This window comes from Spinacia oleracea, chromosome 3 (genome assembly GCF_020520425.1).
Source record: "Spinacia oleracea cultivar Varoflay chromosome 3, BTI_SOV_V1, whole genome shotgun sequence".
Lineage (NCBI taxonomy): Eukaryota > Viridiplantae > Streptophyta > Magnoliopsida > Caryophyllales > Amaranthaceae > Spinacia > Spinacia oleracea.
The window spans coordinates 6,024,181-6,051,728 of record NC_079489.1 but is presented as its reverse complement, the minus strand read 5'-3'; the positions used below and the strand labels follow the sequence as shown (position 1 = coordinate 6,051,728).

General features: G+C 33.4%; 3 protein-coding genes across 3 annotated transcripts; all 3 read left to right on the top strand.

Annotated features, from left to right (window-relative positions):
* Positions 1 to 382: 382 nt before the first annotated feature.
* On the top strand, positions 383 to 7,400 carry LOC110783139 (RNA-binding KH domain-containing protein RCF3). Its single transcript, XM_021987443.2, has 8 exons — positions 383 to 1,700; positions 2,758 to 3,228; positions 3,355 to 3,603; positions 4,300 to 4,554; positions 5,812 to 5,915; positions 6,071 to 6,185; positions 6,279 to 6,405; positions 6,912 to 7,400. Exons 1-8 carry the CDS (start codon positions 930 to 932, stop codon positions 6,929 to 6,931), a joined length of 2,112 nt encoding a protein of 703 aa, XP_021843135.1. The 5' UTR covers positions 383 to 929; the 3' UTR covers positions 6,932 to 7,400.
* An 8,679-nt stretch (positions 7,401 to 16,079) lies between these two features.
* On the top strand, positions 16,080 to 17,874 carry LOC110783037 (protein MITOFERRINLIKE 1, chloroplastic-like). The gene is made up of 2 exons (XM_021987332.2): positions 16,080 to 16,830; positions 17,136 to 17,874. The coding sequence occupies exons 1-2, from the start codon at positions 16,216 to 16,218 to the stop codon at positions 17,682 to 17,684; spliced, it is 1,164 nt and encodes a 387-aa protein (XP_021843024.1). The 5' UTR covers positions 16,080 to 16,215; the 3' UTR covers positions 17,685 to 17,874.
* A 5,414-nt stretch (positions 17,875 to 23,288) lies between these two features.
* LOC110783138 (protein WHAT'S THIS FACTOR 1 homolog, chloroplastic) lies at positions 23,289 to 27,297 on the top strand. Its single transcript, XM_021987441.2, has 3 exons — positions 23,289 to 23,525; positions 24,100 to 25,551; positions 26,838 to 27,297. Exon 2 carries the CDS (start codon positions 24,128 to 24,130, stop codon positions 25,400 to 25,402), a length of 1,275 nt encoding a protein of 424 aa, XP_021843133.1. The 5' UTR covers positions 23,289 to 23,525; positions 24,100 to 24,127; the 3' UTR covers positions 25,403 to 25,551; positions 26,838 to 27,297.
* The last annotated feature ends 251 nt before the right edge of the window (positions 27,298 to 27,548 follow it).

Sequence of the window (27,548 nt, the reverse complement as noted above, 5' to 3'; positions counted from 1 at the left end):
CATTCCTTGATACAACAACTTATAATTTAATCATAGAAAATAAATCACCACTCATAATAAATTCTCCAAACTTATAACTTCACCCCGCCATCAACAATTTATTACCCTCATTTGAATCATAAATAAGAAATTTTTGTTGTGATAAACTTAAATTCCATTTATGTTCACCTAAATATAAAATGAGCCCCAAAATTAAAATGACCTAATTGTCCTAAAACGGGCCGTTCTATCCCATTTTATGACTTAAGCCATTTTTCAAATGAGTTTCTATTTTAACTTATTTTTTACACTCTCATTAAAGTAAGAACAGTTAGAAAAAAAACCATAGCACGAGCCAATCTCCTGCAAATCGTGACACACACTCACATGACTCACTCAAGCCAAGTACACCGTACAACTATTACTCCCTAAACTTGGTAGTAGATTTTTAAGGCAACTTTCTCTCTCTACTCTCTCACTTTCTCTCTCTTACTCTCTAGGGTTTGGTTTCTGCTCTTCAAATCAAAATCTCCGCAAAACCCCCCCATTTTCCTCTCAGATTCAGATTGAGAAAAAGGGTACTTTTTGTTTCTGTTATTCATCACGAAATATTCAAACTTTCTGCAAATCTAGCTGAAGAAGCAGCAGCAAAAAGCCCAGAAAAAAACTAAGGAAGCAAAAGGGTGTATTGGGATTGGATTTGATTTTGATTTGGATTTGGATGAATCAAGTTTGAGTGAGATTTTGATTGACACAAAATGCCTGAAGTTTAATTTCACAAATTAGCAAATTTCTGGGAGATCTGTTTTGTATGTTTGTTTGTTTGTTTATAAGAGAACTGAGGATTGAGAAAAACCCCCAACATTTTGCCCAGAAACTCTGTTTACTGGACAGTTAGTTATCCTTTTTCTGGACCAAAACAAACAAGGGACTGACCGACAAATTTGAGGATGGACAGATCAAGATCTAAGAGGAGCTACTACTATGACCACCAAGACTATGACCCAGAACCCTTTCCAAGGACACGACCAAGATACAACAACAACAACTCTGCTCCTAACCAACACCATTACCCCAGTAGTCGCCATCGTGGCGGCGGCGGAGGAGGAGGGTTTGGTGGGGGAGGCGGAGGTGGAGGTGGAGGTGGAGGTGGTGGTGGGGGTGCTGGTGGAGGAGGGAGAATGGGAGGAAAGGGGGGTTCGGATTCATCAATGGTGACAACAAGTTATAGGATATTATGCCATGATATGAAAGCAGGAGGTGTGATTGGTAAATCAGGGAGTATAATTAAGGCAATTAGGCAACATACTGGGGCATGGATCAATGTTCATGAGCTAATGCCTGGGGATGAGGAGAGGATTATTGAGATTTCTGATACTAGGAGGAGAGACCCTGATGGGAGAATGCCGGCATTTTCGCCGGCTCAAGAGGCATTGTTTTTGATCCATGAGAGGATTCTTGAGAGTGAAGGGTTTGTGGAAGGGGAGGGTGATTATGGTGGGCCCGGAAGAGGCGGCATGGGTGGTGGTGCTGGTGGTGGGAATAACAATGGGAGAGTGGTAACAAGGTTGGTGGTATCAAGAATGCATGTGGGGAGTTTATTGGGGAAAGGAGGGAAGATTATTGAGCAAATGAGGATGGAGACTAAAACTCAGATTAGGATACTCCCACGCGATCATACCTTGCCTCGTTGTGTTTCGATGGGAGAGGAGATTGTTCAGGTTTAGTTTTTGTTATACCTAATCATCATATCATATCACTCTTTTGTTGTTTTAAGTGCATTTTGGACTTCCTGGGATTTGAGTGTGGTTTTTGACTGGCATATAACCTGAATCAGATGAATGGTGATGTTAACTTGCTTTTGGACATTTTAACTTGGATGTTATCCTGATATTTCTGCCCTTGACAATCATAGAAATGGGATTAACAGAACTGTGTTTATTCACTAGTGAAAGACCTTTGCTTGATGGCAAGGTATATAGTTACTGAACCAATCATAATTTCTTGAACTTATATGTGCTTGGTGTACCTTTTTTACTTGAACATGTGCATTGTCCGCGAATTTGCTGAGGATTACAATTAATTGCAACTTCATGAAGTCTGGTGATGTTTCGGTGTTTCATATGATTTGTAGATGATAATCATTGTGTAACTTGTTCGTGGTATGGCTTCTTGCATCTTTGAGCTCATCAATCCTTGCCCCTGCTTTATCAACTCTGGAAAATTGCTGTTCTTTTTGTTGGTGGAAACAACAATGATAACATTATCAATCAAGTGATGACATTTCCTACTCTTGACTGTTCCCTTTGGACCTAGACTCAGTGGCTTACCTCATTGATCATGAACTTTATATTTCAATCAAAAAGCTCTTTGTATTGTTTCTTCTAGAGTTCTTCCATGCAAGGCATTTCCATGTGGATAGTTAAGAATCATGGTTAGCATCTCAATTATGTTTCCTACCCGATTGTTGCAGATATTAGGTGTATACTGCTGGTAATGGGATAGTTCTTTTGTCTGATTTGTTATTCAAAGATTTCAGCTAATGGTGCCATAAATGTGAATATCCGAAGTCTTTGCTTCTGACATGTTTGAGCATCAATGTCTTTGCTACTGTGGTCAGATAGCATTTTCAGTTCATTGCTTTGAGAAACTTCGATCCTATTCTCTTAATTCTTTCCTTGTGATGTTTTAATATGACCAAACTCTCGAAGAAGAATGTGCATCTTATCTCATTGGCTGTATCTTCATGTTCAAATAACTGATGCTGTGATACCTCAGGTTGTTGGTGATATGAATGCTGCAAAGAGTGCCATATCTATTATTTCATCACGCTTGAGAGAGAGCCAACATCGCGATCGCAGTCAATACCAAGGGAGAAATAACTCAGAGGATCGATTCGTTGAAGATGACTTTAATCCTCACATGAATCGCAGATCATCTATGGATGGTTCACCTTACAATTCTCGCCTACAGTCCAATTCTAATAATAATAATAGGAGCAATAACTATTCATCTCGTTCGGGTGGCTATATGTATGAGCCTGAAGGTGCTAACCGTACTGAAAACTTTCAACCCTCTTTTGAAGATCTTGTGTTTCGGATACTTTGCCCGAATGATAGAGTTGATAGCGTGGTAGGGGAGTCCAGTGGGATCATGGATCTTCTTCAAAATGAAATTGGTGTTGATGTTAAGGTTTCTGAACAGCCTGATGGTTCAGAGGAGCGCATACTTGTTGTCTCATCTGATGAGGTATCAAAGTCTTCCATTAAGTTTATTTTATTATTGATAAATGCTTTTCTTGGTTATTGCTTTTACAATTTTTTTATTATCAGTTGTCTGACGATTTTCTGCTGCTTGTGACTTACCTACTTTTAGGGGCCTGATGATGAACTATTTCCAGCTCAAGAAGCATTGCTGCATATTCAGACTCGTATTGTGGATTTAATTCCAGACAAGGATAATATTATCACTACGAGGCTGCTTATTGCGTGTAGTGATGTTGGATGCTTAGATGAAGGAGATGGATCGTTATCTGAGCTGAAGAAATTAACTGGTGCAGATGTAGAAGTCCTTCCAAGGGAGAAAGTTCCAGCATTCATATCAGGCTCTGACGAGGTCGTCCAGGTATGTATATATTTCAATATAAGCCTCTAAATGTCTCAAATCATTGATTTGTCTTTGTGAGATTTCTGCTGTTTTCTATGCTTTTCAATGGATTAATATACTGATCAAGAATTTGATGCCTAGCAATAGGTCACATTTAGCATTGTAGGGCCGTAGGCTGATAGAGCACCATGTGATCTTGACCATCAGCTTCATTGCCTTTATACTCCCTCCGTCCCGAAATTACAGTCCCGTTTGACTGAAAACACTGGTTTTAAGAAAAGTGGAAGATAGTGTATGGGAAAGTGGAATATAGTGTATGATAAAGTGTAAAAAGTAATAGTGTATTGGAAAGTGGGAAGTGGGAAAAGTAATGTCCAAATAAGGAAACAAGACTATAAATTTGGACTCCCAAAATAGAAAACAAGACTATAAATTTGGACGCCCAAAATAGAAAACAAGACTATAAATTTGGGACGGAGGGAGTATATACTCTCTCATGTCATTGCTGTTTTGTAGGTGTGATTAAAGTGGCTTGAATGTAAACATCTTTCAGGATCATGATGTTCCTTTTTTGTGCTTTTCAAGTGAATATGATCAATATTACTCGTACTAAATTTAGATAACTGTTCCTATGGCTATTCGTAATTTCCCAAGATATATGAATTTCAGCTCTAGTATGTACAATCTTTCCTCAGTAGCTTGCGTGATTTGCAGATTGTTGGAGAGATAAAAGATGCTCGTGAAGCTCTTGTAGAGGTGACTGCTAGACTAAGGAGCTATCTATATAAGGAGTTCTTCCAGAGGGATATGCTACCACCACCCGACCCAACTCCAGGTTCTTTAGGAAATGGGCCTTCTGGGCCAGAACAAACCAATAATTCTGGTCCATTCTATGAATCGTTGGCTGGTGATTCTCCCGCTGTAATTTCTCAAAGTGTGCAAACTACTGCAACTGGACAACCAAATAAGGTATGTGGAATTCTTTTTGTCTGGTCCAGCATTCTCAAAAATGGAAAAACACAGAACAAATTGGATTTTTATACTTGAGGAGGGGGTGGGATGGGTAAAAGTTCATAGTAGATGGTTGGTGCACTAGCACAGATAATGACCCGGGGCGTTAATAAAAAAAAGCTAGTTATTAGAATGGTGAAATATGTCAAATGTAAACTGTAAATCTTTAACTATGTTTCCTTACAGTAGTCTTATGAAAATTGTGTTTCTCCAAAGGAATCATGTTATAGCTGGCATTGATTCCGCCTATCCATAAACCAGTAATATAACATTCAACGTTTAGTCATCAGTTTCTGGCCAGTGTAAAAATGAGACTATACAGGGTTAGATGCTATTGGTAATGTTAAATTATTTGCATGAAAAATCTGACAATTACATTCGGAGAATTATGTCTTGTTAATCAACCCAGGTATTTGGATCGCACATATCATTTGAGTGAAGTTTCATTTGCTTTCATGCGACCTTTAAATTGTTGTGCAAGTTGAAAGACACATTAAATTTTCTTCCTAAAAAACCTGCGGGAAGTCTTGCATGTGGAGAATAAAAGCTCCAGTGTCATATTTAATACTTCATCCATTCCCCAAATATAGCACCATGTGGACCATCTTTTATGATTTTTACGTAAGAAAAACACAAGTCATGCGGGATCTTGTTAGATTCGTATCGATATTTATTTTCTAAACATCAATTTTTATAATTTCTACTTATGCATAACTCGAGACATTAAGTGTCAAAGTCATGCATTAGTAAGCGTAAGACTCTACATGGTGCAATATTTAGGGAACGGGGAAGTAAAAAATCTGTAGTCTTACTCTGCCAAGTTCTAAATCTAATAATTTCTACCTTTCAGAGATAGATACCGTATAAAACTTTAAATGTGTTCTCTTTGTATCTTGTAAACGGTTTGCATGTGGAATGGCTGTTGAGATTGAGTACGCAACCCCCAAAAAATGTTATGTAATTGTCTTATAAAAGTGCAACAGCCAATCCACATGCACTGAGCTTACAAGGTACTTCCATTCTGGCCATTAAGATTTTGAAAGAACGGAACCGCCAAAACACTTCACCTTCATTTGGAAACGACTTTCAATATTCCTCTTCCACAACCATTTATGAATTATTCAAGTTTCTCATTTTGAGAGTGAATAGAAATATGAACTTGGTAAATATTCTACTTAATTATGTTCTTCATATTAATTCGGGATCTTCTTGAAGGATGCTGGATTGTCCAGCAGTGAAACATCAAGACAGAATGAAAATGACCGCCGTGAAGATAGTGCCAGCAGTCGCCGTGAAGACACACCAACCAGCTTGAACAGGTTCAGATCTCAAATTTCTATTACGTATCGAAGAACCCTGGAAAAAAATGGGAGTTCAAGAAATCCTTATATAAAGATTTAATTTTTATGTTCAAGAAAATATAAAGATTTAATTTTTATTGTTTAAAATATTCTTGCATATTGTTGCTTTTCAGTGGTAGGATGCAGGTACCCTTGGTCACTAGGAGTACTTTGGAAGTTGTCATACCAGAATATGCAGTTACAAGGCTTCTTGGGAAATCCAAAAACAAACTGGCTCAAATTAGTGAGGTGATATTACATTCAGCAATCAATTTTTTCCCTCATATCCTTTTTTCTTTTTAATTAACAAGTATATGAAACTTCCTATGTATGATTGTGCAGTTATCTGGCGCCAATGTTACTCTGATAGATGACGACCCTGAGCTTACCGAAAAGGTCATCAGGATAAGAGGAAGTCCAGAGCAAGCTGAGAGAGCCCAGAGCTTGCTACAAGGCTTTTTCTTGAGCAGTAAGTTTTTACGTCATTACATGGTTGAGATAGCCACCACAATATCGGAAAAGTATATATCAATAACTGTTATGGCATTTTCCGCTTTTATTATGTGTGAATAGTGCAAATAGCATGGCATTTTCGTAAAGAAATCGGTATGAAAACTAAAAAAAGGGTGGAAAAAAAAAACATAAAAAGTGAATTAAGGTTAAAAAAATATAATTTGAAGTTAACAGAATAAATGTGAGCTTAAATGAATAAAATTGAAGTTAAATGTATATCTTGAAAGTCTATTTATTTACGATTTTGCCATGTGATTTGTACTATTCTCGTTAAAGTGACGTTTAAAATTAACCCACTGCCTTAAACAATAATCTTGTTTGAAATGAGTATTTGATGATATCCTTAATTTCATTTTATTATTAGCTGAGACCATAGATTGTGTGGTGATTCTTGCATAATCTAGCGAATCTTCCAAAAAGACGGCATTTTCTTTGTATTAATTGGTTGTAATTTACATGCAGTTCAAGAAGACGCCCCTTAAGCCGTGTTTGGGGATGAGTTAATGCAGCAAAATGGGGAAAGCTCTTACAATTATTTCCCCATTTGTTGTTGTTGTTGTTGTTGTTGTTTTCAGCAACTTTTTGGTGAGGCATCTGAGAAAAGCTTTCTCTTTATCCTTAACGCTTCCAGAGAGAACTAATGTAGGTGTAGAGTTTTCGGAAGCTGAGGAATTCAGAAGGGTCTATTTTTGTGTTGTAAATATAAATGTATCCAGAATGCGAGTCTCAGGTGTACTTCCTTCGGATTATTTTTCTAGTTAAATTCGGTCAATGTATTAGTTTCTGTCGGTAACCTCGATCTGTAGTACGTCTAGTTGGATGTATCATTTTTGTTTCCATGGATGATGTTTTATCATTTCCTCTTCTGAGAAAGGAAGCTTGATGATGCGAAAACCCTTGAAATGTATTGTTACATCAGTTTGATTAGGATGAAGATTCATTTGTACTCCACATTTTTGTAGTAGTAGTAATTTGGAGTACATGGATGATTTGAGGAGTGTACTTACAGAAGAAATACTTAACGAGAGGTATTTGCAAATATCCAGGTAGTTATGAGAAGCTGTCATCATCCGAGGTTAGCAATTTTACCCTGTCTAGTCTTTGTTTTATTCAACTGAATTTGACTGAAATGAACTTATTAAACTTAACTTTTCTGAATTTACTTTGCCGGCAAAAACTTACGTGCGTTTAAATTGTTGGAAAACTTATTTTTGCTGAATTGGGTTATCTAAACATTTACGGAGTGCTTACTTGTTTGAACTTATTTTTGTTGAAATAAGTCAAAATAAGTTCAAACAGACTACCCTGAGGCCTGAGCCACCATCCACTTGCACAATATGGTACCCCCTCAGACCTTGTTGGCTTGTTTGGTTGCTCCATTTGACTTTTCAAGGTCTTTAAGATGCGATTTAAATTGTTAATATCTCTAATTCTATACGGGTAAATATTTTAAAAAGTTGATATTCTACACATATAAATTGAATTGAATTTAACTACACCCCCACATGACTATATTGATTAACCTCAAAAAATGCAATTGGGCAAACATTGGAGGACGGGGAAAATTCTAAAATTATGTGTCCAAGGAAGGTATGCACATTGCAGTTAAGAAACGGAGGGAGTAATTTGTTTATGACGTAATTGTCATATGACTTGTAACATCAATCTATATTCGAAAACAAACAGTATTTATAACAATCCAAAAGATTTGCGTTTTGTACAGCTAAGATGCTCAGTCAACTTGTAATAATTTAGCCAAATGATTAACAAGCAGCTTGTACCGCAAGTGTCTTGGGTCCTTCGCAAGGGCTAGATCCAAATTCATCGTCTGAGGCACTTATGCTACAGCTTTCCTTCCCAATACACGCCTATGGAAAAAAAAAATTAGACAATAGTAACAACATTAGTAATGTACTTAATTTTTTTCAGGCAAATTAGTAGTAATAATAAATTTTTTTGAGGGAAAGAGTAAGCATATCATTATAGAAGGTCAAGTTCCGCCAAAGTCATAAGACTTTGAGGGAAAGAATTCATACAAACACGTTCCGAGTTGGTATCGGTATCCCACATGGATTGCCAAAACTAGCAACCATTGATCACGATAATTTGGCCCCAAATAAACAGGATAATTTATATTCCACTGTTCCTCCTTCTGTAGTACTTCCACAAACCATTGATCCCTCATTTGGACTTACCAAATTCATTATAGCATCATTCTGTATCCGAAATGATAAATGGTAACTAGATTGGCACGACCCGTACGAGTAATAAAAAAAAGTACGAGTAATATCATAGATTACCAGCGACAAAAGTTTAATCAATCAATCAACACCTGGTATTTAAAATTAAAATCATAAAAACCAAATCTCATCTACCTGTTGAAATATTAATCTACACAAATCTAGATAATATGATTGTAAAAATCTAGTAGTGAAATGTATTAATGTAGAACAATCTAAAAATATATGATTGTAAATTATAATCTAGAATAATCTTAGGAAATGTTAAGAATTATCCTAAGAAAAATCTAGATAATGACAAGTGTAGAAAAATCTAGAAATCGGGATACAACCACTATAAATATGTTGCATGTGCATGAGTTAAGAGGTGAGCCAATCAATAAAGCTCCCACAAAATATAAGGGTATCCAAAGCGAAAAGTCCATCAAAACTTCCTCGTGCATCCTCAAATTTCTATCGATCACTATCTACAACAATATTGTCACGTCACTCACGTGACACTCTCATATAAAATTACCTCTCCAACTGGCATGTGGTCAATAGGGGTGTAAATTGGATGGAGTGGATTTGACTTTGCCTAGTCCAAATCCAATCCAAAAAAATTTAGACTTGGATATTTAAGTCCGAGTCTGATCCAAACTTTTTTCGAATCCGATCCAGTCCAATCCAAAACCCAAAATACATAAACACTAACCAAGGAACAAACTCAATATAAAACCCGTTATACAAATGAGCCAGAAAGCAAGTTAAATCATTTTTCGTCTTGTATTGATGCTCCTAGAGTCCTAGGTGTATCTAATAGCCTAAAATAATTCAGTGTATACGTACGTGTACCTTGTGAACCCCATATTCGTGTAACCTTAGCCTTACCGCGAGAGCTGAGATGGAATACAAAAGAAAGTAAACAAAAATTGCAAGATGATACTTTTGGATAGCCATATATTGCAATTATTATAATTCACTGTTATTTTGTATCAATTGATTGACAATAAATATTCACAATATACATAACACCATAAATAGCACAAATGAGCCCTTTTACAACAAGTTTATGATAAATGTTTCATTAGTAGATTGATCTGATTATGAAGTATAATGGTGATAATTAATTTGGTGATTATTCACTTTTATATATGATTATTTTGTTTGATATTGTGATTAAAGCTTTAAATTGTTATGATACTAGTTTATTGCAATTAGAAAAGTAATTAGTATTCTTTCCGTCTACTAATTAATGGGCATTGAAGTTCCTCTATTTTTTTTATTAAACAAGGAAAATACGTTTATTTATAAAGTTTTGACTTTTATCAAAATTTCGATATTGGAAAAATAAGAAACATTTAATATACCAATAGAAAAATGTGAGAGATTAAATTACCCAATAAAGTTAATTGGTTAAAATAATCATTAGAAACAGATTTTGATAGAATAATAATATAAAATATTCTATCAAAATGTAAAATGTAAATGTAATGAATGAAACATTAGATTTTATTAGACACTATATATCAAAATGTAAATGTAATGAACGAAACATTAGATTTTTAATAGAGTATTTTAATGATTATTTTAATAAGAAACATTACATGTCTCTAATGATTATTTTAACCAATTAAATATAAAATGTAAAATGTAAAGAACATTTTGAGTACATCCAATTAAAAATAATATTTACACTAATAAAAACCTGGTCCATGCTAACTTAGCGTGGACCAGGGCAACAGAGTAATTTGTATGGGCAACATGTGTAACTGTCACGTGACAGTTATTTTGTGATTTTAAATAGTAACAATATGCGTATTACAGTACCTATGTGTTTTAAAGAGTTACTATGTGTTTTGTAGAGTTTGAATGCGATTTGTGTCTAACCCACTTTATATACGTTTTAAACTTTTTTATTAATTTCAAAATTTCAGATATGCATTCGGTTCAGTTCTCTTTCATTTCTCTCTCTTCATTTTCTCTCTATGCTTTTCAAAATTTAGCCAAAATTTCTAGTTTTTGTTCGATTTTCTTCGTAATTATCTTATAATTCTCATAATTGGATCTGTTAGATGAGGAAAAATTGGAGGAAGTAGTAGATCAAGAATGAGGTTCGTCGTTGCCGAAACCGAATCGAAGAATTTGCGCTTGTCTACAAATCTTCGCAAGTATTTTTAGAGATCACAACTCGGTTTGTTGTTTTTTTAAAGATTTTTAAGTATATTTTTTAAAAAAATTGAAAATATTTGTTGTTTTGGAGAAATTAACGTTTATGTTTTGCCGAAATATCGTTTTTACTTCTCGAATTCGATCAGTGACTTCACGATTTTAAATAGTAACTATACGAGTAATACAGTAACTATACGGTTTCAAGAGGTACTATGTAATTTTTAGAGTTTCTATGCAATTTTAACTATAATATTTGCGAAATAGTTTTTTAAATAGTCCATGGAATGTTCATTGTGTTTATGTTAGTAGTAGTTTTTAGAGTAACAATATTTTTTAAAAAGTTACTATAACTTTAAAACAATAATTATGTATTTAAAATAGTTACTATATTTTTTACAAACTTATTACTCTCTCCGTCCCAGATTAGTTGTTACACTTTCCTTTTTCGTCCGTCCCGGATTAGTTGTTACACTTCTATATTAGGAATGACCCCACAATTATTATATTGTCTCTCTCTTCCAACTAATTTTTTTTGTCCCCACACCCTTTCTCATTCAATTAAAAAAATACCCCACTAACTCCTATCACATCAACTTTTTCAATAAATTAATAATTGATAACCACACTACTACTTATCGCATTAAACTGTGTGCCCAAGAGAGTGTAACGACTATTCTGGGACGGAGGGAGTATAAGTTTAAAACAGTAACAATGTGTTTAAGATAGTTACTATGTTATGAACAGTTTATAGTGGCTTTTTCAATAAAAAAAAGTTACTATACGATTACATTATGTACTATGTTATTTAGAGTATGTTTTTGTCCGTTGTTTAGATAGCGATTATATGATTATAATGGTTACTATATGTGTACAATAGTTATTATATTTTAATAATAGTCACTATATGTTTTATATAGTTACTATATTTTTGAAATATGTACTATGTTTATTTTATCATGATTTGTTACCATATGTTTACTTTCTTTAATAGTTACTATATTATTTATATAGTTACTATATGTTTGAAATAGGTATTATGTTTATTTTATCATGATTTGTTACCATATGTTTATTTTCTTCAATAGTTACTATATGTTTGAAATAGGTACTACGTTAGTTTATTATGTTATGTGCATGTTGGTTATGTTATTCTATATTTTTAGTGATATAGTTACTAGATTATAGATAGAGTCACTATATTATTATCACACAAACTATGTCTTCAACTTTGTGACTAAATGACCACCAATAATATTTATAGGTACTATATCTTGTATTATGTATATTATAATGTTCTTTTTATGTTATTTGTTGTCCTATACGTTATTAGTAATAAGAGTTGTTATGTTATGATCACAATAACTATATGATCATAACAATAACTATATCTGCAACCCTGCTCGTATATGACTATCATTAATATTAAGAGATACTATATCATGTATAATAGTAACTATATGTTTTTAATAGTTACTATTTTATCATTATGTTCTATTTTATCAGTATGTTATTAGTAGTAAAAGCGACTATATTATTATGACAGTAACTATATGACTATAACAATAACAATAACTATATCTGCAATTCTGCGAATATCTTACTATCATTAATTCTATGTTTTACATAGTTATTATGTTATTTTTTTCATATTTAAATGTTAAATTATTAACTTAGTTTAATATTATTGATTCAGAAATACAAAGATGATTCATATCATTAACTGTATGATGCATAATACAAACTACATGTTTTACATAGTTATTATGTTATTTTTTCATATTTAAATGTTAAAGTATTAACTTAGTTTAATATTATTGATTCAGAAATACAAAGATGATTCATCTAGAATTGAAGTCGTGCAAAGAATAACTTCTGCAAGGAAAACAAAAGTAGGAGAAGAAGAAGAAAATTCTGACAACAATGAAAACCAAGGACGTGGTAGAGAAAAGAGAGGGCGCGGACGTCGAAGGAGATGATGTATTTGTGGAAAGAAGGGACGTGGACGTGTTAATTAGTACTTTTTAGTTCAAAAAATATTTGAGTTTAATTGGCTTATTGAATAGATGCAAATAATTAGAATGGCGTACGTAGCTCAAAACAACTAATCATGTAGTTATTTTTTTCTTAATTACTGTTAAGAGTTATAACTACTCTTTTTTTTTCTTTTTTTTTTCCCCAGTAATTATATGAAATTATAGTAACTATAATAGAAAAAGTTACTATATAGTATATGACCTCTAAAGCATCTATATTACATTGTTTATTTTAAAATATATAATTCGTAATAATTGTTCTACTGTTAAAATTACTTTTCTATATGATATATTTACTCTTTGGATAAAATAGTTATTCTTATCGAAATGACCATATTAATTATTATTTTTTCATAGTTACTATTATGAAGATATAGTTACTTTACATAACATATAGTTACTCTTAGGATAAAATAGTTATTTTTTTAAATGTTAGAATTACTCTCCAGATAATAGTTACTTTACCGAACAAGAAATTATGTATAGTTACTCTTTAAATGTTACAATTATTCTCCAGATACTATAGTAACTCTTTTTAACTATATTACATATGTAAGAATATGTATGAATTTTATGACTATTTGAGTAACTATATTACGTATAAGTATAACTATATCAATATAAGAGTTGCTATATGATTTATGCAGAAACTATATCACATATATTCATAATTATAAATTTAAAAGTTGTTGTATGACTATTCACGTAACTATATTACATATATGTTTTTGTCTTCTCACTGTTGTTAATCATCAGGAGGAAGGTGAAAACTTGATTGTAGACTTTGCCGCTTTGGTATGAGTTACTTTTGAAACAATCAATTTTTTTTTATGGGTTTATATCTAATGTTTAGATGTTTATCCGACAAAGTGTTTCATTGAATTTGGGAGTCAAAGTTATAGATCAAAAGTGAGTTCTTTCATCTACTTTTACTTTGGAGTCTTTTGGTCATGTATAAGAAGCTCAATGCAACTAGGCTAAATAGTGAACTAATTATTCTTGCTTCTTCACTTATTTATTTGTTTTATTTGTTCCACTTCACTCTTAGTATTGGTTTGCCAATTTTTCTAACGAAGATAATTAAGAAAGTTCAATGCATACAACGAGTTTTTAAAAATGAATTTCTTGCCGGACCACATTTTTGTATGTATATAACAAGAATAGCAATATTGTGTAATTTTTTATAACAATACTATTATGTTACTCCCTTCATATTTTATTAAGAGTCACATATTGACCGGCACACTTATTAAGGATGGAGAGTTGAATCTAATAAAAATAATAAAACAAGTGCGGGGAAGTAATAAACAAATAAGAAAAAAAATGGTGGGAAAAATATTTTAATCAAAGTTGAGAGACAGTTTATCGTAGTGGTGGTCCCTAGAGAAAATTAAATATATTAAATAACTAGAAGTAGGATAGAAAAGTTACTAAAAATGGAAATGTGACTCTTTTCCACGAGTATAAATTAATTTAAATGTTTTTGCATACACCAAATTTTTTGTAAAAATATTCACGTGCAACGCACGTATCGTTCACTAGTTATCTATATATTTATAATTATAAATTTAAAGTTATTGTATGACTATTAGAGTAACTATAATAATATTATAATAAGGCAAATTTGTCAAATACAACCTAATAAACTTCTCTATTTGCCAATTACAACCTCAAATTTCTAATTTTGCCAATTACAACCTTAAACTTGTACATCTATTTTAAATTACAACTCGAAACCATTTTCCGACAAAAATCACCGAAAAATGACGTCATAACGTTATTAAAAAAAATTATGAAGTACAAAAAATAATAATTATTTTTTCGATTATTTATTTTTTTTGTTTCAATTCTTAGTTATCGATTTGATTTTTTTATAGAAAATATGTAACTACTTTTTTTAATAACATTATGACATCATCTTCCGGTTATTTTTGCCGGAAAATATTTTCGGGTTGTAATTTAAAATGAATGTATAAGTTTAAGGTTGTAATTGGCAAAAATAGAAATTTGAGGTTGTAATTGACAAATAGAAAACTTTATTAGGTTGTATTTTGCAAATTTTCCTTATAATAACTACTCCCCCCGTCCCGGAATACTTGAAACCTTTTGACCGGCACGGAGTTTAATTCATTATAATTGACTTCTTATTTAATTGAAAGGGAGTTAGTAGTGGGGTATTTTTTTTAATATAGATAGTGGAATGTGGTGGGGGGTTATAATTTTTTTAATGTTTATTTGGGGTAGTAGGGTTGTTGGTGGGCCCTTAGATAAGGTGAGAAAATAATAAAATATTATGTAAAGTTTCCATTTTTAGAAGCGTTTCAAGTAATCGGGACGGCCTGATAAGGAAAGCGTTTCAAGTATTTCGGGACGGAGGGAGTATATCAAAGTAAGAGTTACTATATGATCTATTCAGTAACTATATCACATATATTAGTAATTATAATATTAAAATCACTGTATGACTATCGCAGTACCTATATGACTATTACAGTAACTATATCAACGTAAGAATTACTATATATTTATTAGACACCCCGTTTTGAACGATTTCTTCAACTTTGAAACGCCAGAACTGAAGATTTTCGACGACTCAAAGTTGTTGGAAAGTCTCTTCACAATAAGCGACGATAACGATCAATAATTTCACCACCAGTTCGATTTCGGAGACGTATTCGATGATTCGTTTAATGAATGATTTTGATTTTAGTACGATGAATAACAACATCAACAACATTGCTTATTCATCGTCTAATATGTTGCAATTGCGTCGGATCCTCTTGTAGCTTTGTAGTTCAGTATAAGTAATACTATAATTCTTCGTAGTTACTAGGATTACAATTACCTTTGTAGTTACGTTATTTTCGTGATCGTTCTTCTTCTATTGCGTGATTTAAATCGTTTGAATTTGGGCCGCGCTTTTTTTTTTTGTGTGTAACTGAGCCACAAGGATGGGGATGAGAATCGATCCCGAGATCACCTGAAACCAAGATGAAAGCTCTAACTAAGTAACATGTACTAAAGTTGTTACACAAAATTTAAAATGTTGCACCCACTTTCCAATTCTTAGAAAATCCAAACATACCCTCATCATTTCCCATTATTATTCAATCATTCATCCCCCAAAAAAGAAGGCAAGAAGAAGTCCTCATTTAGCTTACATGACCAAACACTCGTTATCCATCATTTGTACCTTTAAAATTAAATATTTTTTTAATATTGAAAAGGCATGAATCACAAGTTTCTTTACCAGACATGCTTCCTAGTTTCTACATAAACGTAATTAACATTCACAAACTCAAGAATTAATCCCACACTTAACTTAAACTAACTTAATTAATCATGAAAACTCAAAAATCATCCTCATCAATGTCTCTTCAAACATTATTACCACTCAACTCAACCTCTAATCATCACCATTTCAACACCTCCTTCACTCAACTCAACTCCATCCTCATTTCCTCGAAAACTCGAAAATCCACCAATAATGACAAAATTACCCCTTCCTCCCATTTCCTTTGTACTTCCATGTCCATGCAACCCAAACTCCAAACACCAACACCAACACCAAAAACAACCACAAAGTCCACCATGGATAGTCTCTCGGTTTTCGAACGCGCCGTCATCGGAATGTGCGCCGGAGCCTCCGCCGGCGCGTTCACCTACTTCACCCTTCACCCACTAGACACCATCAAAACAAAGCTCCAAACAAAAGGAGCTAGTCAAATTTACAAAAATACCCTCGACGCCATAGTAAAAACCTTCCAAACCAAAGGTGTCTCGAGTTTTTACAGTGGGATATCAGCAGTAATCGTTGGATCAACTTTCTCCTCTGCTTTACTATTTGGAACTTGCGAGTTTGGTAAATCGTTTCTATCAAATTTCGAGGCGTTTCCGTCGCTGTTAGTCCCTCCAACGGCGAGTCTAATGGGGAGTGTCGTCTCCTCCGCCGTAATGGTACTGTTATAACCAAACGTCTGTCACAAACGATTAAGGATATATACAATATAAAACAAATCGCAAATATAATAATGAAAGACAAAAATGTCACTGTATTATTAAGTTACTGCAAGATAATATCTAGTTTCCTAATTACAATTCTAATTAACCTAGAAAACAACCTATCACGGTTCCCTAAAAAATAAAAAAAATAAACAACATATCACCGCCTTTGAGGTGGTTTGTACCGCAAGCTTCTATCTGACTCTAAATTCGTTTCGTATTCTTGTCGACTTAACTAAGTTATGTTTAATTCCTAACAGGTACCGAAAGAGCTAATCACCCAAAGAATGCAAGCTGGCGTAAAGGGAAAATCATGGGAGATTTTAGCTCAAATTCTGAAAAGAGATGGTTTGTTAGGGTTATACACCGGTTACTCAGCTACATTGCTGAGGAATTTACCGGCCGGAGTTTTAAGCTACTCGTCGTTCGAGTGGCTTAAAACCGCCATACTTATTAAGAAGGAGAAGAAGAAGTTGACACCGTTGGAGAGTGTTTGTTGTGGTGCGTTGGCGGGGGCGATATCGGCGTCGTTAACGACACCGTTAGATGTTGTTAAGACTAGGATGATGACACAATTTCACGGGGTAATGGTGGTTAATAATAATTATGGGGTTAGTGAGATTGTTAAGCAGATTTTGATGGAGGAAGGTTTGGTTGGTTTAACAAGGGGTATGGGTGCTAGGGTTGTTCATAGTGCTTGTTTTTCTGCTATTGGTTATTTTGCATTTGAGACTGCTAGGCTTGCTATTTTGGATCATTATCTTAAGCATAAGAATCATCAACAGTCTAATACTCCCTCCGTCCCATAATATAGTGCATGTTTTCCTAAAATGGTGTCCCTAAATGATGTGCCTATTTCTATTTTAAACCATTAATTTTTACTTTGAAAATTGTACTTTTTGACTTTTATTCAACCCATGTGCTTGATTTTTGTCCTTTTTAGGCCTATTTATTATGTACACACCTTTAATCTATAATTTATCTCTCCATTTTTGCCAACTAACATGTACTTTATCTTGAAAGTACAAATCATTATTGTTTTTATTATCAATGTTATCCTTTACCTTAATAACCGTGATTTTGGTCAAACGGGCACTATATTATGGGACGGAGGGAGTAAGAAGATTATTATGGGTTTAAATCCTTCTTAATTAATTTGTTTTATTAATAAAATTTACGAGTTGAGGCTATTTTATTTTATTTTTGGTGTAGAGAAAGCCACAAGAACGATAACAGTACAAACGTGATTCGATTCTAGTTTTGAGGACAAATAATACTACGGAGTAGTCGGCATCTGCATGGTGTACTTTAATTTATGAAATGCGTGAATCATGTACTTACACAATCAAAAAAATGTTAGCCCAAAGTTTTTTTTGGTACTATCCGGTTCATCCTTAGGGTTAATCCGGATGCGGGGCGAGTTTTTGAGTGGATAGGTTCCATTCCCATCCCAATTATTGTTAAAAGGGATCGAACACGGGTCCTCCCTACCAAGTTCAACCTCAATCACCACTGAACCAACAGTCAATTGATAATTCAGCCCCAAAGCCCCAAAGCTTTCTGTTAGTGCATGAATCAGGTACTTACACAAAATGTTACGTACTTTACTAGTCCGCCCCTAAAATAAGGGCGTCCAAATAAGAAGAATAGGTCAACGAAGAGTATTATATTCCTTAATAATCACCATGGAAGTCAAGGTGCATGTGTACTTCATTTACTTAAAGATATCCAATTAAGGTAATGTTTGACAATCATTTTCAGTCACCGTAAATAATAGGTGCTAATAATTTAAGTCACCTTAAATGATTAGGAGTGATTGGTAGGAAGCTAAATTAAAATTTAAGGTTGATTGACTGAAATCCAAACGTTAACGAGAGTAACATTTTACAGTCAGTAACTGAAATTTTTACCTCCAAAGCACATGTTGACTTGCTGTTAACATATTGATGGGCATAATGTGGCTGTATTTTTCAACTGTGTTGCAAAGAGTTTGAGGGTGTTTGGTTAATTAGGAGAGGTTTGAGGGAAAAAGAGCTTTTTGGGGTGAATTAGAGGTATGACCTTTAGAAAAAGCTACTCTGTAATTGGGAGTGTTTGGTTAGGAGATGATTGAAATAGAGTTTTTGGGTAAAAAAGCTAATTTAAAAAAAGCTCAATATATGAGCTTTTTGCAATTAGAGGTTTGAAAAAGTGGATGAAAATAATTATTTTGTCCTACTATTATATATAATTACAACCATTATACTACTGCTCATATTTATATTCATTATTGGTAATGGCCTGTAACTTTTTTCAGCTATATTAACTTAATACTTATCCAATTTTGTTTAAAAAGAAAATCATACTCATATTTCCATTTGAAACAAATACCCGTGCTAATTTTTTTTTTATTTTTTTTGGGTTGAATTTTAATAAGGAAAACCAATGTTAGGTTTCATCTGAAATAAATATAACTTAATTTTAGGTACTTAAAAAATTAGTCGTACCAAACAGTTAATGTAAATTACGACCTTATCAGTTTCAACACCTTATCAATTTCAGGTGTTATCTTATCAGTTTCAGCTACCTTATCAGTTTCAGCTTGATTTCAGCTAGTATTGCCAAACATATCCTAAGTTAAAACAAATCGCGTGCTTGTAAGACTCCGTTTGATTTAACTAAAATTAAATTTAGGCCCTATTATGTTCGACACATTTTGACTTATTTCAGATAAAATAAATTCAAATAAGTTCAATTAAATCAGAAAAGAATAAATTTCTTTCAGACATTTTCACATACAAATAAGTTTATTTCGGACAAAATAAGTTCAGTTAAGTTTAGATAAGTTCAAATAACATAAATTCAAACAAAATAAGTTGAATAGAACGAAGTCTAATCTAAACGTACTTATTTGAACTTATTTTTTCTGATGATTTTTGTTTTTTTTTTGCGTTAAATTGTACTCCGTATATAAAAGAAAATCTTATTTAACTTATTACGCCCTCCGTATTTATTTAAGGGATACACTTACTTTTTCCGGCCGTATTTATTTATGAGATACACTTGCCATTTTTAGTAACTTATCAACCCCACCATCTAATTAAATAATACATCTAACTTACCCTAAAACGTATTCTTGCTAAACCGATCTCAATAATTTTTTCTGAATTATTTTAGAAAAAATTGACATAAATAATCCACCTTTCACTCATCTTCTCAAAATAATCCCAACTTTGGATTATTTTAGAATAATTCAAATTTCAGGGGTTACCTTCTCAAAATAATCCGAAGTCTTTTTTTCTTGTCATTACTAATCCATTTCGAGTCTATTGTACATAGGCAAATTGATAGTTTAGATTATTTTAAGAAGGTAACCCCTAAAGTTTGGATTATTCTAAAATAATCCAAAGTTGAATTATGTTTAGAAGATGTGTGAAAGTTGAGATTGTTTATGTCATATTTTCCTTTATTTTAAGTTCTCTAAATTTATTTGAATTGGCAGATCTTTATTATGAGTTTCTCAAGTTGAGTTGAATCGAGCTTACCTAGATCAATTTGACTAGTATATTCATCTGTCGAAGTAAGAATTATGATTGGCGGATCTTAATTTTATTGGTTATTTCGCGAGTTATCAAGTCTTATTAGTTTACTAACGTTCTATCTAGCCGAACATGCATGAACACAAACACTAAGACAAATTTCCTTAACCGTAAAACGGCAAAAAGAAAAACTGATCAGTGATTAGTAACCGTTAAACTACAGAAAAACTGTCATCTAACTACCTCAAAATTAGGGCAAATCTTCATCGAGTTTCATTGAATTGAACTCAAATACTTACGAAATTGACCGGAAATAGAAATCAATAATTAAACAACTGTATTCATCAAGTACATAAAAAGATCATAATCATATCGGTTTAAAACCCTTATTAATCATAATACTACTACATAAAACTATAGAATTTTTTATCAAATTATATTACTACATAGTAGCGCCAACGCAAGAACAACCGTGGAATCTTGGACATTAAGAAGAGCGAACACCGGAAGGACGCTCGAGATACGAAGAGGGATTGGCGGTAGAAGAAGCCATGGTCGAAGTCGAGGTCGAGGGCGGTGGGAGGCTCAGTTGAAGAGCGATTTCGTTTCTGATATGGTTGTTGAGGGAGGCGAACAGCTCCTGCAGTGTGGGGGTTCTGGCGGCGGAGTTGGAGGATTGGACGGTGGCGGTAGTGGGTTGCGGTGGTGTAGGTATTGAAGCCATTGATTTGTGTTTGTTGGTGATTTGTGTTAGCCGTTGTATTTGCATGTGTAATAGGCTGATAGCATTATATATAGCAATATAGAGAAATACTACTGATCAAATTCCTCAAACCTATGCCAACTCGGTATTTATTTGATTTTCGTAAAAAAAAAATTGCAGTTTTTTTTATATAAAAAATTTAAAATTAACATAGATAAAATCCTAAAGTGTGGCAAAACGTAACCCAACCCGAAATTAACCCGGTAGAGTTGGATATTAAATGTAATCTATACCTGTATTTAAAAAAGAAAATCAAATTTTATAAGAGGACATGTGTCTCAACAAAATGTCAAAATCTATATCTAGAAAGACACGTGTCTCATCTATTACTCTCCTTTAAAAATAAAACAAAAATAAAAAAAAATTAACACCAACTCCTTCATCTTCTGATTCCTCCCCTTTCAACATTCCAAACCAATTAATTCTCCATTAAATTGGCTCACTCATTAAACCTTTAAATTAAGTGTATTTATTTAGTTAAAAATGACAATTACTTCGTATTAGTATTACTAATTTACTACGGAGAGTACTATGTACCAAATCACATCATGTATATATCGGAGGTGAAGTACGCACAAAATGTTTATTTATAGATCCTTCATTGATTTGAATATCAGTTAAAATATCATACGAAGAACTTTATTAGAGTTGCACTTATCTATACTGCATGTATTTTCTTATGATGTACGAAGTATGATGCATGTAGTAGTATAATTATATGATTGTTAAATATTTGTACATGACTATAGTGAATGATGTATTTTAGGACTCATGAAAATAGCGAGGTTCAAGTTAATTTGGGCATGAACAAATTCACATATTACAAAATTCGCATCAACGTTCCTCAAGTGCTTGCGTTATATTTGTCGAAAACTTCTTGTACTTTTTTAAAATTTTAATTTTATTTTTATGAGGAAATAAAAATTAGGCGGATTAACTGAAATTATCCTTATCGATGAAATACAATGACTCCAAGAAAATATTTTTCGTAGAACTCTTATATAAATAACAACACGTGTAATACCTTTAAGATAACTAATTTTTCATAAAATAAAGATGTTTTAGGTTCATTTCATAGGTTTATTTTAGTGTAGTTATAACCTATTTTGGCTAAATTACATAATAACTACTCAGCTCGTACTACGTATAACAATAAAATATTAAAACTAAATACGAACACTTACCAACCACCCAAATATTAAAAAAAAAAAAATAACACACATAAGATATTCTATATCCTAATATGGCACGGGTCAAACGACTAGTTAATTTAAAATAGACCTCAAAATATGAAAGAATAGATTTCTTGTGTGGGACTGCAATACACGTAAGGACATTAATCATGTTAACATTAAAAATATTAAATATTTTATTAGAAAGTACATGTATACTAATTCGTATTTGGTTTAAGAGTATAATTCATCTCCATTATATAAACCAAATCTTGAGTATTATGGCGTCAATGTAAAATAACAAATAGAAGAACAACCAAATGAAGAAGAAGACGACCTTTCTACTAGGGTTGAGAAGGATAGTGATAATGTAGAAAACAATGGTCGAGAAGAGATGACTAAGATTATTGAGAAAGAACGTGCGAGAGAGCCCAAAATTATAGTGTTATGGAAATACCGAAATCTGACATCTATGAGCTTAGGAGGGGATCAGGAAAGGTGGTCGTTGGCCGGGCCGAGGCCCGACCCGACACGAAAAAAGTCCGGTTCGGCACGGGCACGAAAGAAGCCTATTATGAGTAAAAGGTCGTGGGCCATGGGCCGCTTTATTTTTGGAAAAAAAACGATAAGACACGACACTAGTTGACCTGACACGACAAAAATACGTTAAATTTAATAAAATTAGGCTTAGGCACGACGCCCCGACTCGGCTCGACACGACAACCCGTAGGCCTGGGCCATGTTTTGAACATATCTAGACCAAGCCTGACACGATGGAGAATGGGTCTGGCACAGGTCCGACCCGTTTAGGACCCGGTCCGCGGTCAAGAGACTCAAGACCAATGAGAAATTACCATTTAAGGCATGTAACATTGATCGAATTCCCCTCTAGTCTGCACGTGAGTTCATACAAAATTAGTTTAAATTAATTTATTTTGAGGAAAGTCTCAAGTTAATTTATTTTGAGGGAAATCTCAAATTAATTTATGGACAAAAAGAAAAGGAAAAAAAAAACCAACGAAAGATCTCTTCTCCAAACTCCTACTCTCAGCTGCTCTTTCATCTCCTTCCTCTTTCTCCCGCCCCCGGAGTTGTATCACCAGTTCACCACCACTAGTCGGCGGCTCCTCTGCAATTTGGGGACTTCCAACCACCTCTTCTTCTCTGCTCGTTGCTATTCTCAGTGTTCACCACAGTGTAAAGCCTTTTCTCCTCGTCTATTTTCTTCATTTTCCTTTTTTTTTTTTTTTTATCGATTGATTTAGATTTTTCTGATGATTATTTACATGTTTATACATCTAAAAAGTATATACATACATTCTTTTTCCTAATATGAATGTATGATGTTTAAATTGACGAAATCTTGTTGTTAATTACTTGGTATATTCTGTTGGACTTTTGGGTGTTTCTTTTTTATGTCTGATAGTCTATACTCTATAATAATGTAATTAGAAAAGATCAATAATTTAAGGGCACAATGAAGTTTAGTTTGATTGAATTGATTTTTTAGCTACAAGTATAATTTGAATTTGATTGAACATGAATTTGGGCAAAAGAAAAATTATAAAATATTTGAATTCAGCCTAATTTTGTAGGCTTTTGTTTATAACCCCTTTTGTGTTAGGAAGGAAAACTATGAAAATGTTGTGATCTTTATGGATTTCCTAGTTCACATTTTGATTGTTCTCCTAACATCTCAAAGGTTTAGCTTTTGTAATTAGAATTCATAATAATACTCTTTTCCCTAATTTTCTGTTTGAACTTTGAACAGGGAATTCTTGTTACAAAACGATCTGAAAATGAAAGTTATCAGGTTCTCTCAGAACCTGATGTTTACAAATAAGAGTTTAAAGCAATTATTTAACATTCTCAACATTAGGGAATTCTCTCTTTGGTCAATGAAGAAAGACCCAGATCTTGAATCAGCTCTATCCCATAATCGGCGTTGGATTGTGAATAACCAAATCAAGAACATAATCTTGAGATACCCTAACCAGGTAGTACCTGTAAATTTCATTCAGAAAAAGTTCAAGACCCTTGATCTTCAAGGCAAAGCTCTCAATTGGTTGAACAAGTACCCATGTTGCTTTGAGGTCTTTCGAGAAAACAACGAGCTCTATTGTCAACTAACAAAAAGAATGATGTGCTTAGTAGAGGAAGAAGAGTCCATCAAGGAAGAACAGGAGCCTGTGTTTGCTGAGAGGTTGGCGAAAATCTTGATGATGAGCTCAAATCAAAGGCTCAATGTAGTAAAGCTCGATGAATTGAAGCGGAATTTTGGTTTCCCCGATGATTATCTCATTAGAATCGTTCCAAAGTATCCGGAAATGTTTCGGCTTATTAATTACAGTGGCAGGAAAAGTGCAATGGAGATTGAGCTTGTACCAAGTAACCCCGAGTTACCAATTTCGTTCATTGAAATGTCAGCTAGCAAGCAGAAGCAGAATAATACAGAGCCTGCCTTTTCATGTTCATTGCCTTCGACATGGATTAAATCATGGGAGAAGTTTCATGACTTCAATTCAACACCTTATATTTCACCTTACACAAAAAATTCAAGCAGTTTAGTTGAAGGAACAAAGGAGCATGAGAAAAGGACAGTGGCCTTGGTGCATGAATTACTATCACTGACTCTTTGGAAGAAGATGTCAGTCATAAAGCTAGGCCATTTCAGGAGAGAGTTTGCATTGCCAGAGAAGTTAAATGTTTTGCTTTTAAAACATCCTGGAATATTTTATGTAACAAATAAATATAGGACCTACACGGTTCTTCTCCGAGAGGGCTATAATGGCTCAAAGCTAATCAACAAGGATCCCGTTGTTGTGGTGAAGGATAAATTTGGGGAACTAATGCAAGAGGGGCTACACGAGTACAATCAACGAGGGCGTTTATCAAACCTAGAGAAGAGGAAGAAGAGAGGTATAATAATTATGCCTAAAGTAGAGAAAAAGGACAAGAATGTAGAAATATCTGAACAAGAAGAAGAAGAAGATCGAGTAGGTCATTCTGGACGTCTATTTGATCCTGAGGAAAGGAAAAGGTTTTACAAGATACTGTTTGAAGAGGATTCCTGAGATTCGTGAATCTGGAAGTTGGTTCCTTATTTCAGGAATATGACCATGGAATTTGCCAGTAATTCTAACAAGTGAAAGTAATAGGATTTCTAAATTTGAAGCATATTCAGATATATGACACTGGAGTGGGACATTGCATCCAATATACTGTAAGTGATGTAGCTCTTCCAGGTTATCTTGGCTGTGAATCTATGATTCTGTGATTTATTTATGTGTTCATGGGGAAGATAAAAGTGCCATATTTTAGGCTCCGTTTGGTAGGGTGTAAAACGATTTTCATGGAAAACGATTTTCCCCTTTCATTCATTTTACGTTGTTTGGTTTGACAAGGTGTGGAAAACAATTTTTTTCATAACTCCCTCAAAGGTGAAAAAACATTTTCCATTTGAAAAGGAGGGAAACCACTTTGCCACCTTTCCTCCTTACCTCCCTCTCCCTTTTTCCCTTCAATCTCCACCATCTTCTCCCATTTTCTTTTAAGGAACCAAACAAAAGAAAACTTATTTGGAATTGTGTTTTCCCTTGAATAATGTTTTCCATAGAAAATCATTTTGCACTGGAAACGTTTTACACCAAACCAAACAGAGCCTTAGTTTTTTTTATTTTTTGTTGAGAGTGCTGAATTCTGCTTAAAAATGAGAATTATGTAAGTACAGGGGGGACTACAGGGGGTTTTTCTTCTCCTTTCTTCCCTTTCGATCCTGTTTTGGTCCGCCTATCTGTGTATTTATCCTATCTGTGTATTGCTGTGACAGCAATTATGTAGAAGATTATAGTGTTATGCTTCTATGTAGAAGATTTCCCTTTTCTTTTTACCTCCGTTGATAGTTTTTTGTCTGAGATCTTGTGTCGTGTATTCTTATTACTTTTATAATTAGCCTGCTGTTTTCAGTTTGAAATTGGATCTCATCTAAATCAAGTGTGAACAAGAAGGCAACAGATTCCAGTCAGCTACTGGATTGTCACTGAGAACTCCTTTAATCAATCAATGATTAGCTTGCACCTGAGATATATTCTGTTGCAGTCTTTTAGAAAAACTTTTGTATGAGATAAAATCATTATTAATGAATTCCAGGCCCTTTTCTTTGTTTATGTCTAAAATGAAAACAGCCGTTACTGTATTATCGAATTCGTTTTAGTGCAACATCATGACATCAACCAACAAACAGGAACTTTTGAAGGTGTTTCTTATCTGAAGTCTGTATTCAGATAATTCTTATGGCTGTTTGCTATATTAGCCCTTTTCCCTTGTATTTCAAGTTATGTTTTGCATATGGTATGCATCATTATGTAGACTGTTGATTTTCTACATTGGAATATTGACATCTGAAATGAAATGCCTGAACCTGTGGGAAAGAAGTAGCTTAATATATATTAACTGATAGAATACATAAGTTGTAATTAATGTAAAATAATTATTTTTGTAATTATGCAGCAAAATCAGCTGAATACAAGAAACATGGTTCGTTTAGTTCAGATCAAAACTACGTCTCAATCCCGCAGAAGATGGAAAAGTGACACTTGATTGCAGAAAGTGGCTCCTTAACCTCTGGGAGTGACCTGAATTACGGCTGCAGAGCGGACATCGTGAAACTTTAATTTAGCAATGGATGGAAAGCTCAATTACGGCTGTATATACACGAAGTAATATTGTTTGACATCCAAATATTTGGATGTTGCTAAAAGTACTATCCATTCTCTCTACCTATTTTATTGTTTTTATTCAATTTTCTCTCTTGAACACCAAATGTTGGTGTTTGATGAACATGTAATGATATTTTTGAATAGTGTGATGATTATATGGCATTTTTGTAAATAAATTGTCAAAATATACCGTCTGGATATTTTTAAATAGTGTGATGATTATATGGGAAATTCTCTCTACCTATCAAGAACCTTTTTGGAATAGTGTGATGATTATATGGGAAATTCGCTCAAATAGTTCACGAGCCAACTAGTCACTAGTCACTAAGTAATTCCTAAATAATTTTCAAGATTAACGAAATATGCATATCGTATGACATTTTTGTAAATACTTTGAAAATAATATACAATCTAAATATATACTCCGTAATTTCTATTTAAAAATAAATTAAAATAAAAAAGATAAATTTTATTATAAAAGACCTTGTACATTTAATACTCA

Coding starts and splice junctions, on each gene's coding strand:
- LOC110783139 (XM_021987443.2), top strand. CDS start 930: ATGGACAGATCAAGATCTAAGAGGAGCTACTACTATGACCACCAAGAC. Junction 1,701..2,757: donor TGGGAGAGGAGATTGTTCAG/GTTTAGTTTTTG, acceptor GTGATACCTCAG/GTTGTTGGTGATATGAATGC. Junction 3,229..3,354: donor TTGTTGTCTCATCTGATGAG/GTATCAAAGTCT, acceptor ACCTACTTTTAG/GGGCCTGATGATGAACTATT.
- LOC110783037 (XM_021987332.2), top strand. CDS start 16,216: ATGAAAACTCAAAAATCATCCTCATCAATGTCTCTTCAAACATTATTA. Junction 16,831..17,135: donor TCGTCTCCTCCGCCGTAATG/GTACTGTTATAA, acceptor AATTCCTAACAG/GTACCGAAAGAGCTAATCAC.
- LOC110783138 (XM_021987441.2), top strand. CDS start 24,128: ATGAAAGTTATCAGGTTCTCTCAGAACCTGATGTTTACAAATAAGAGT.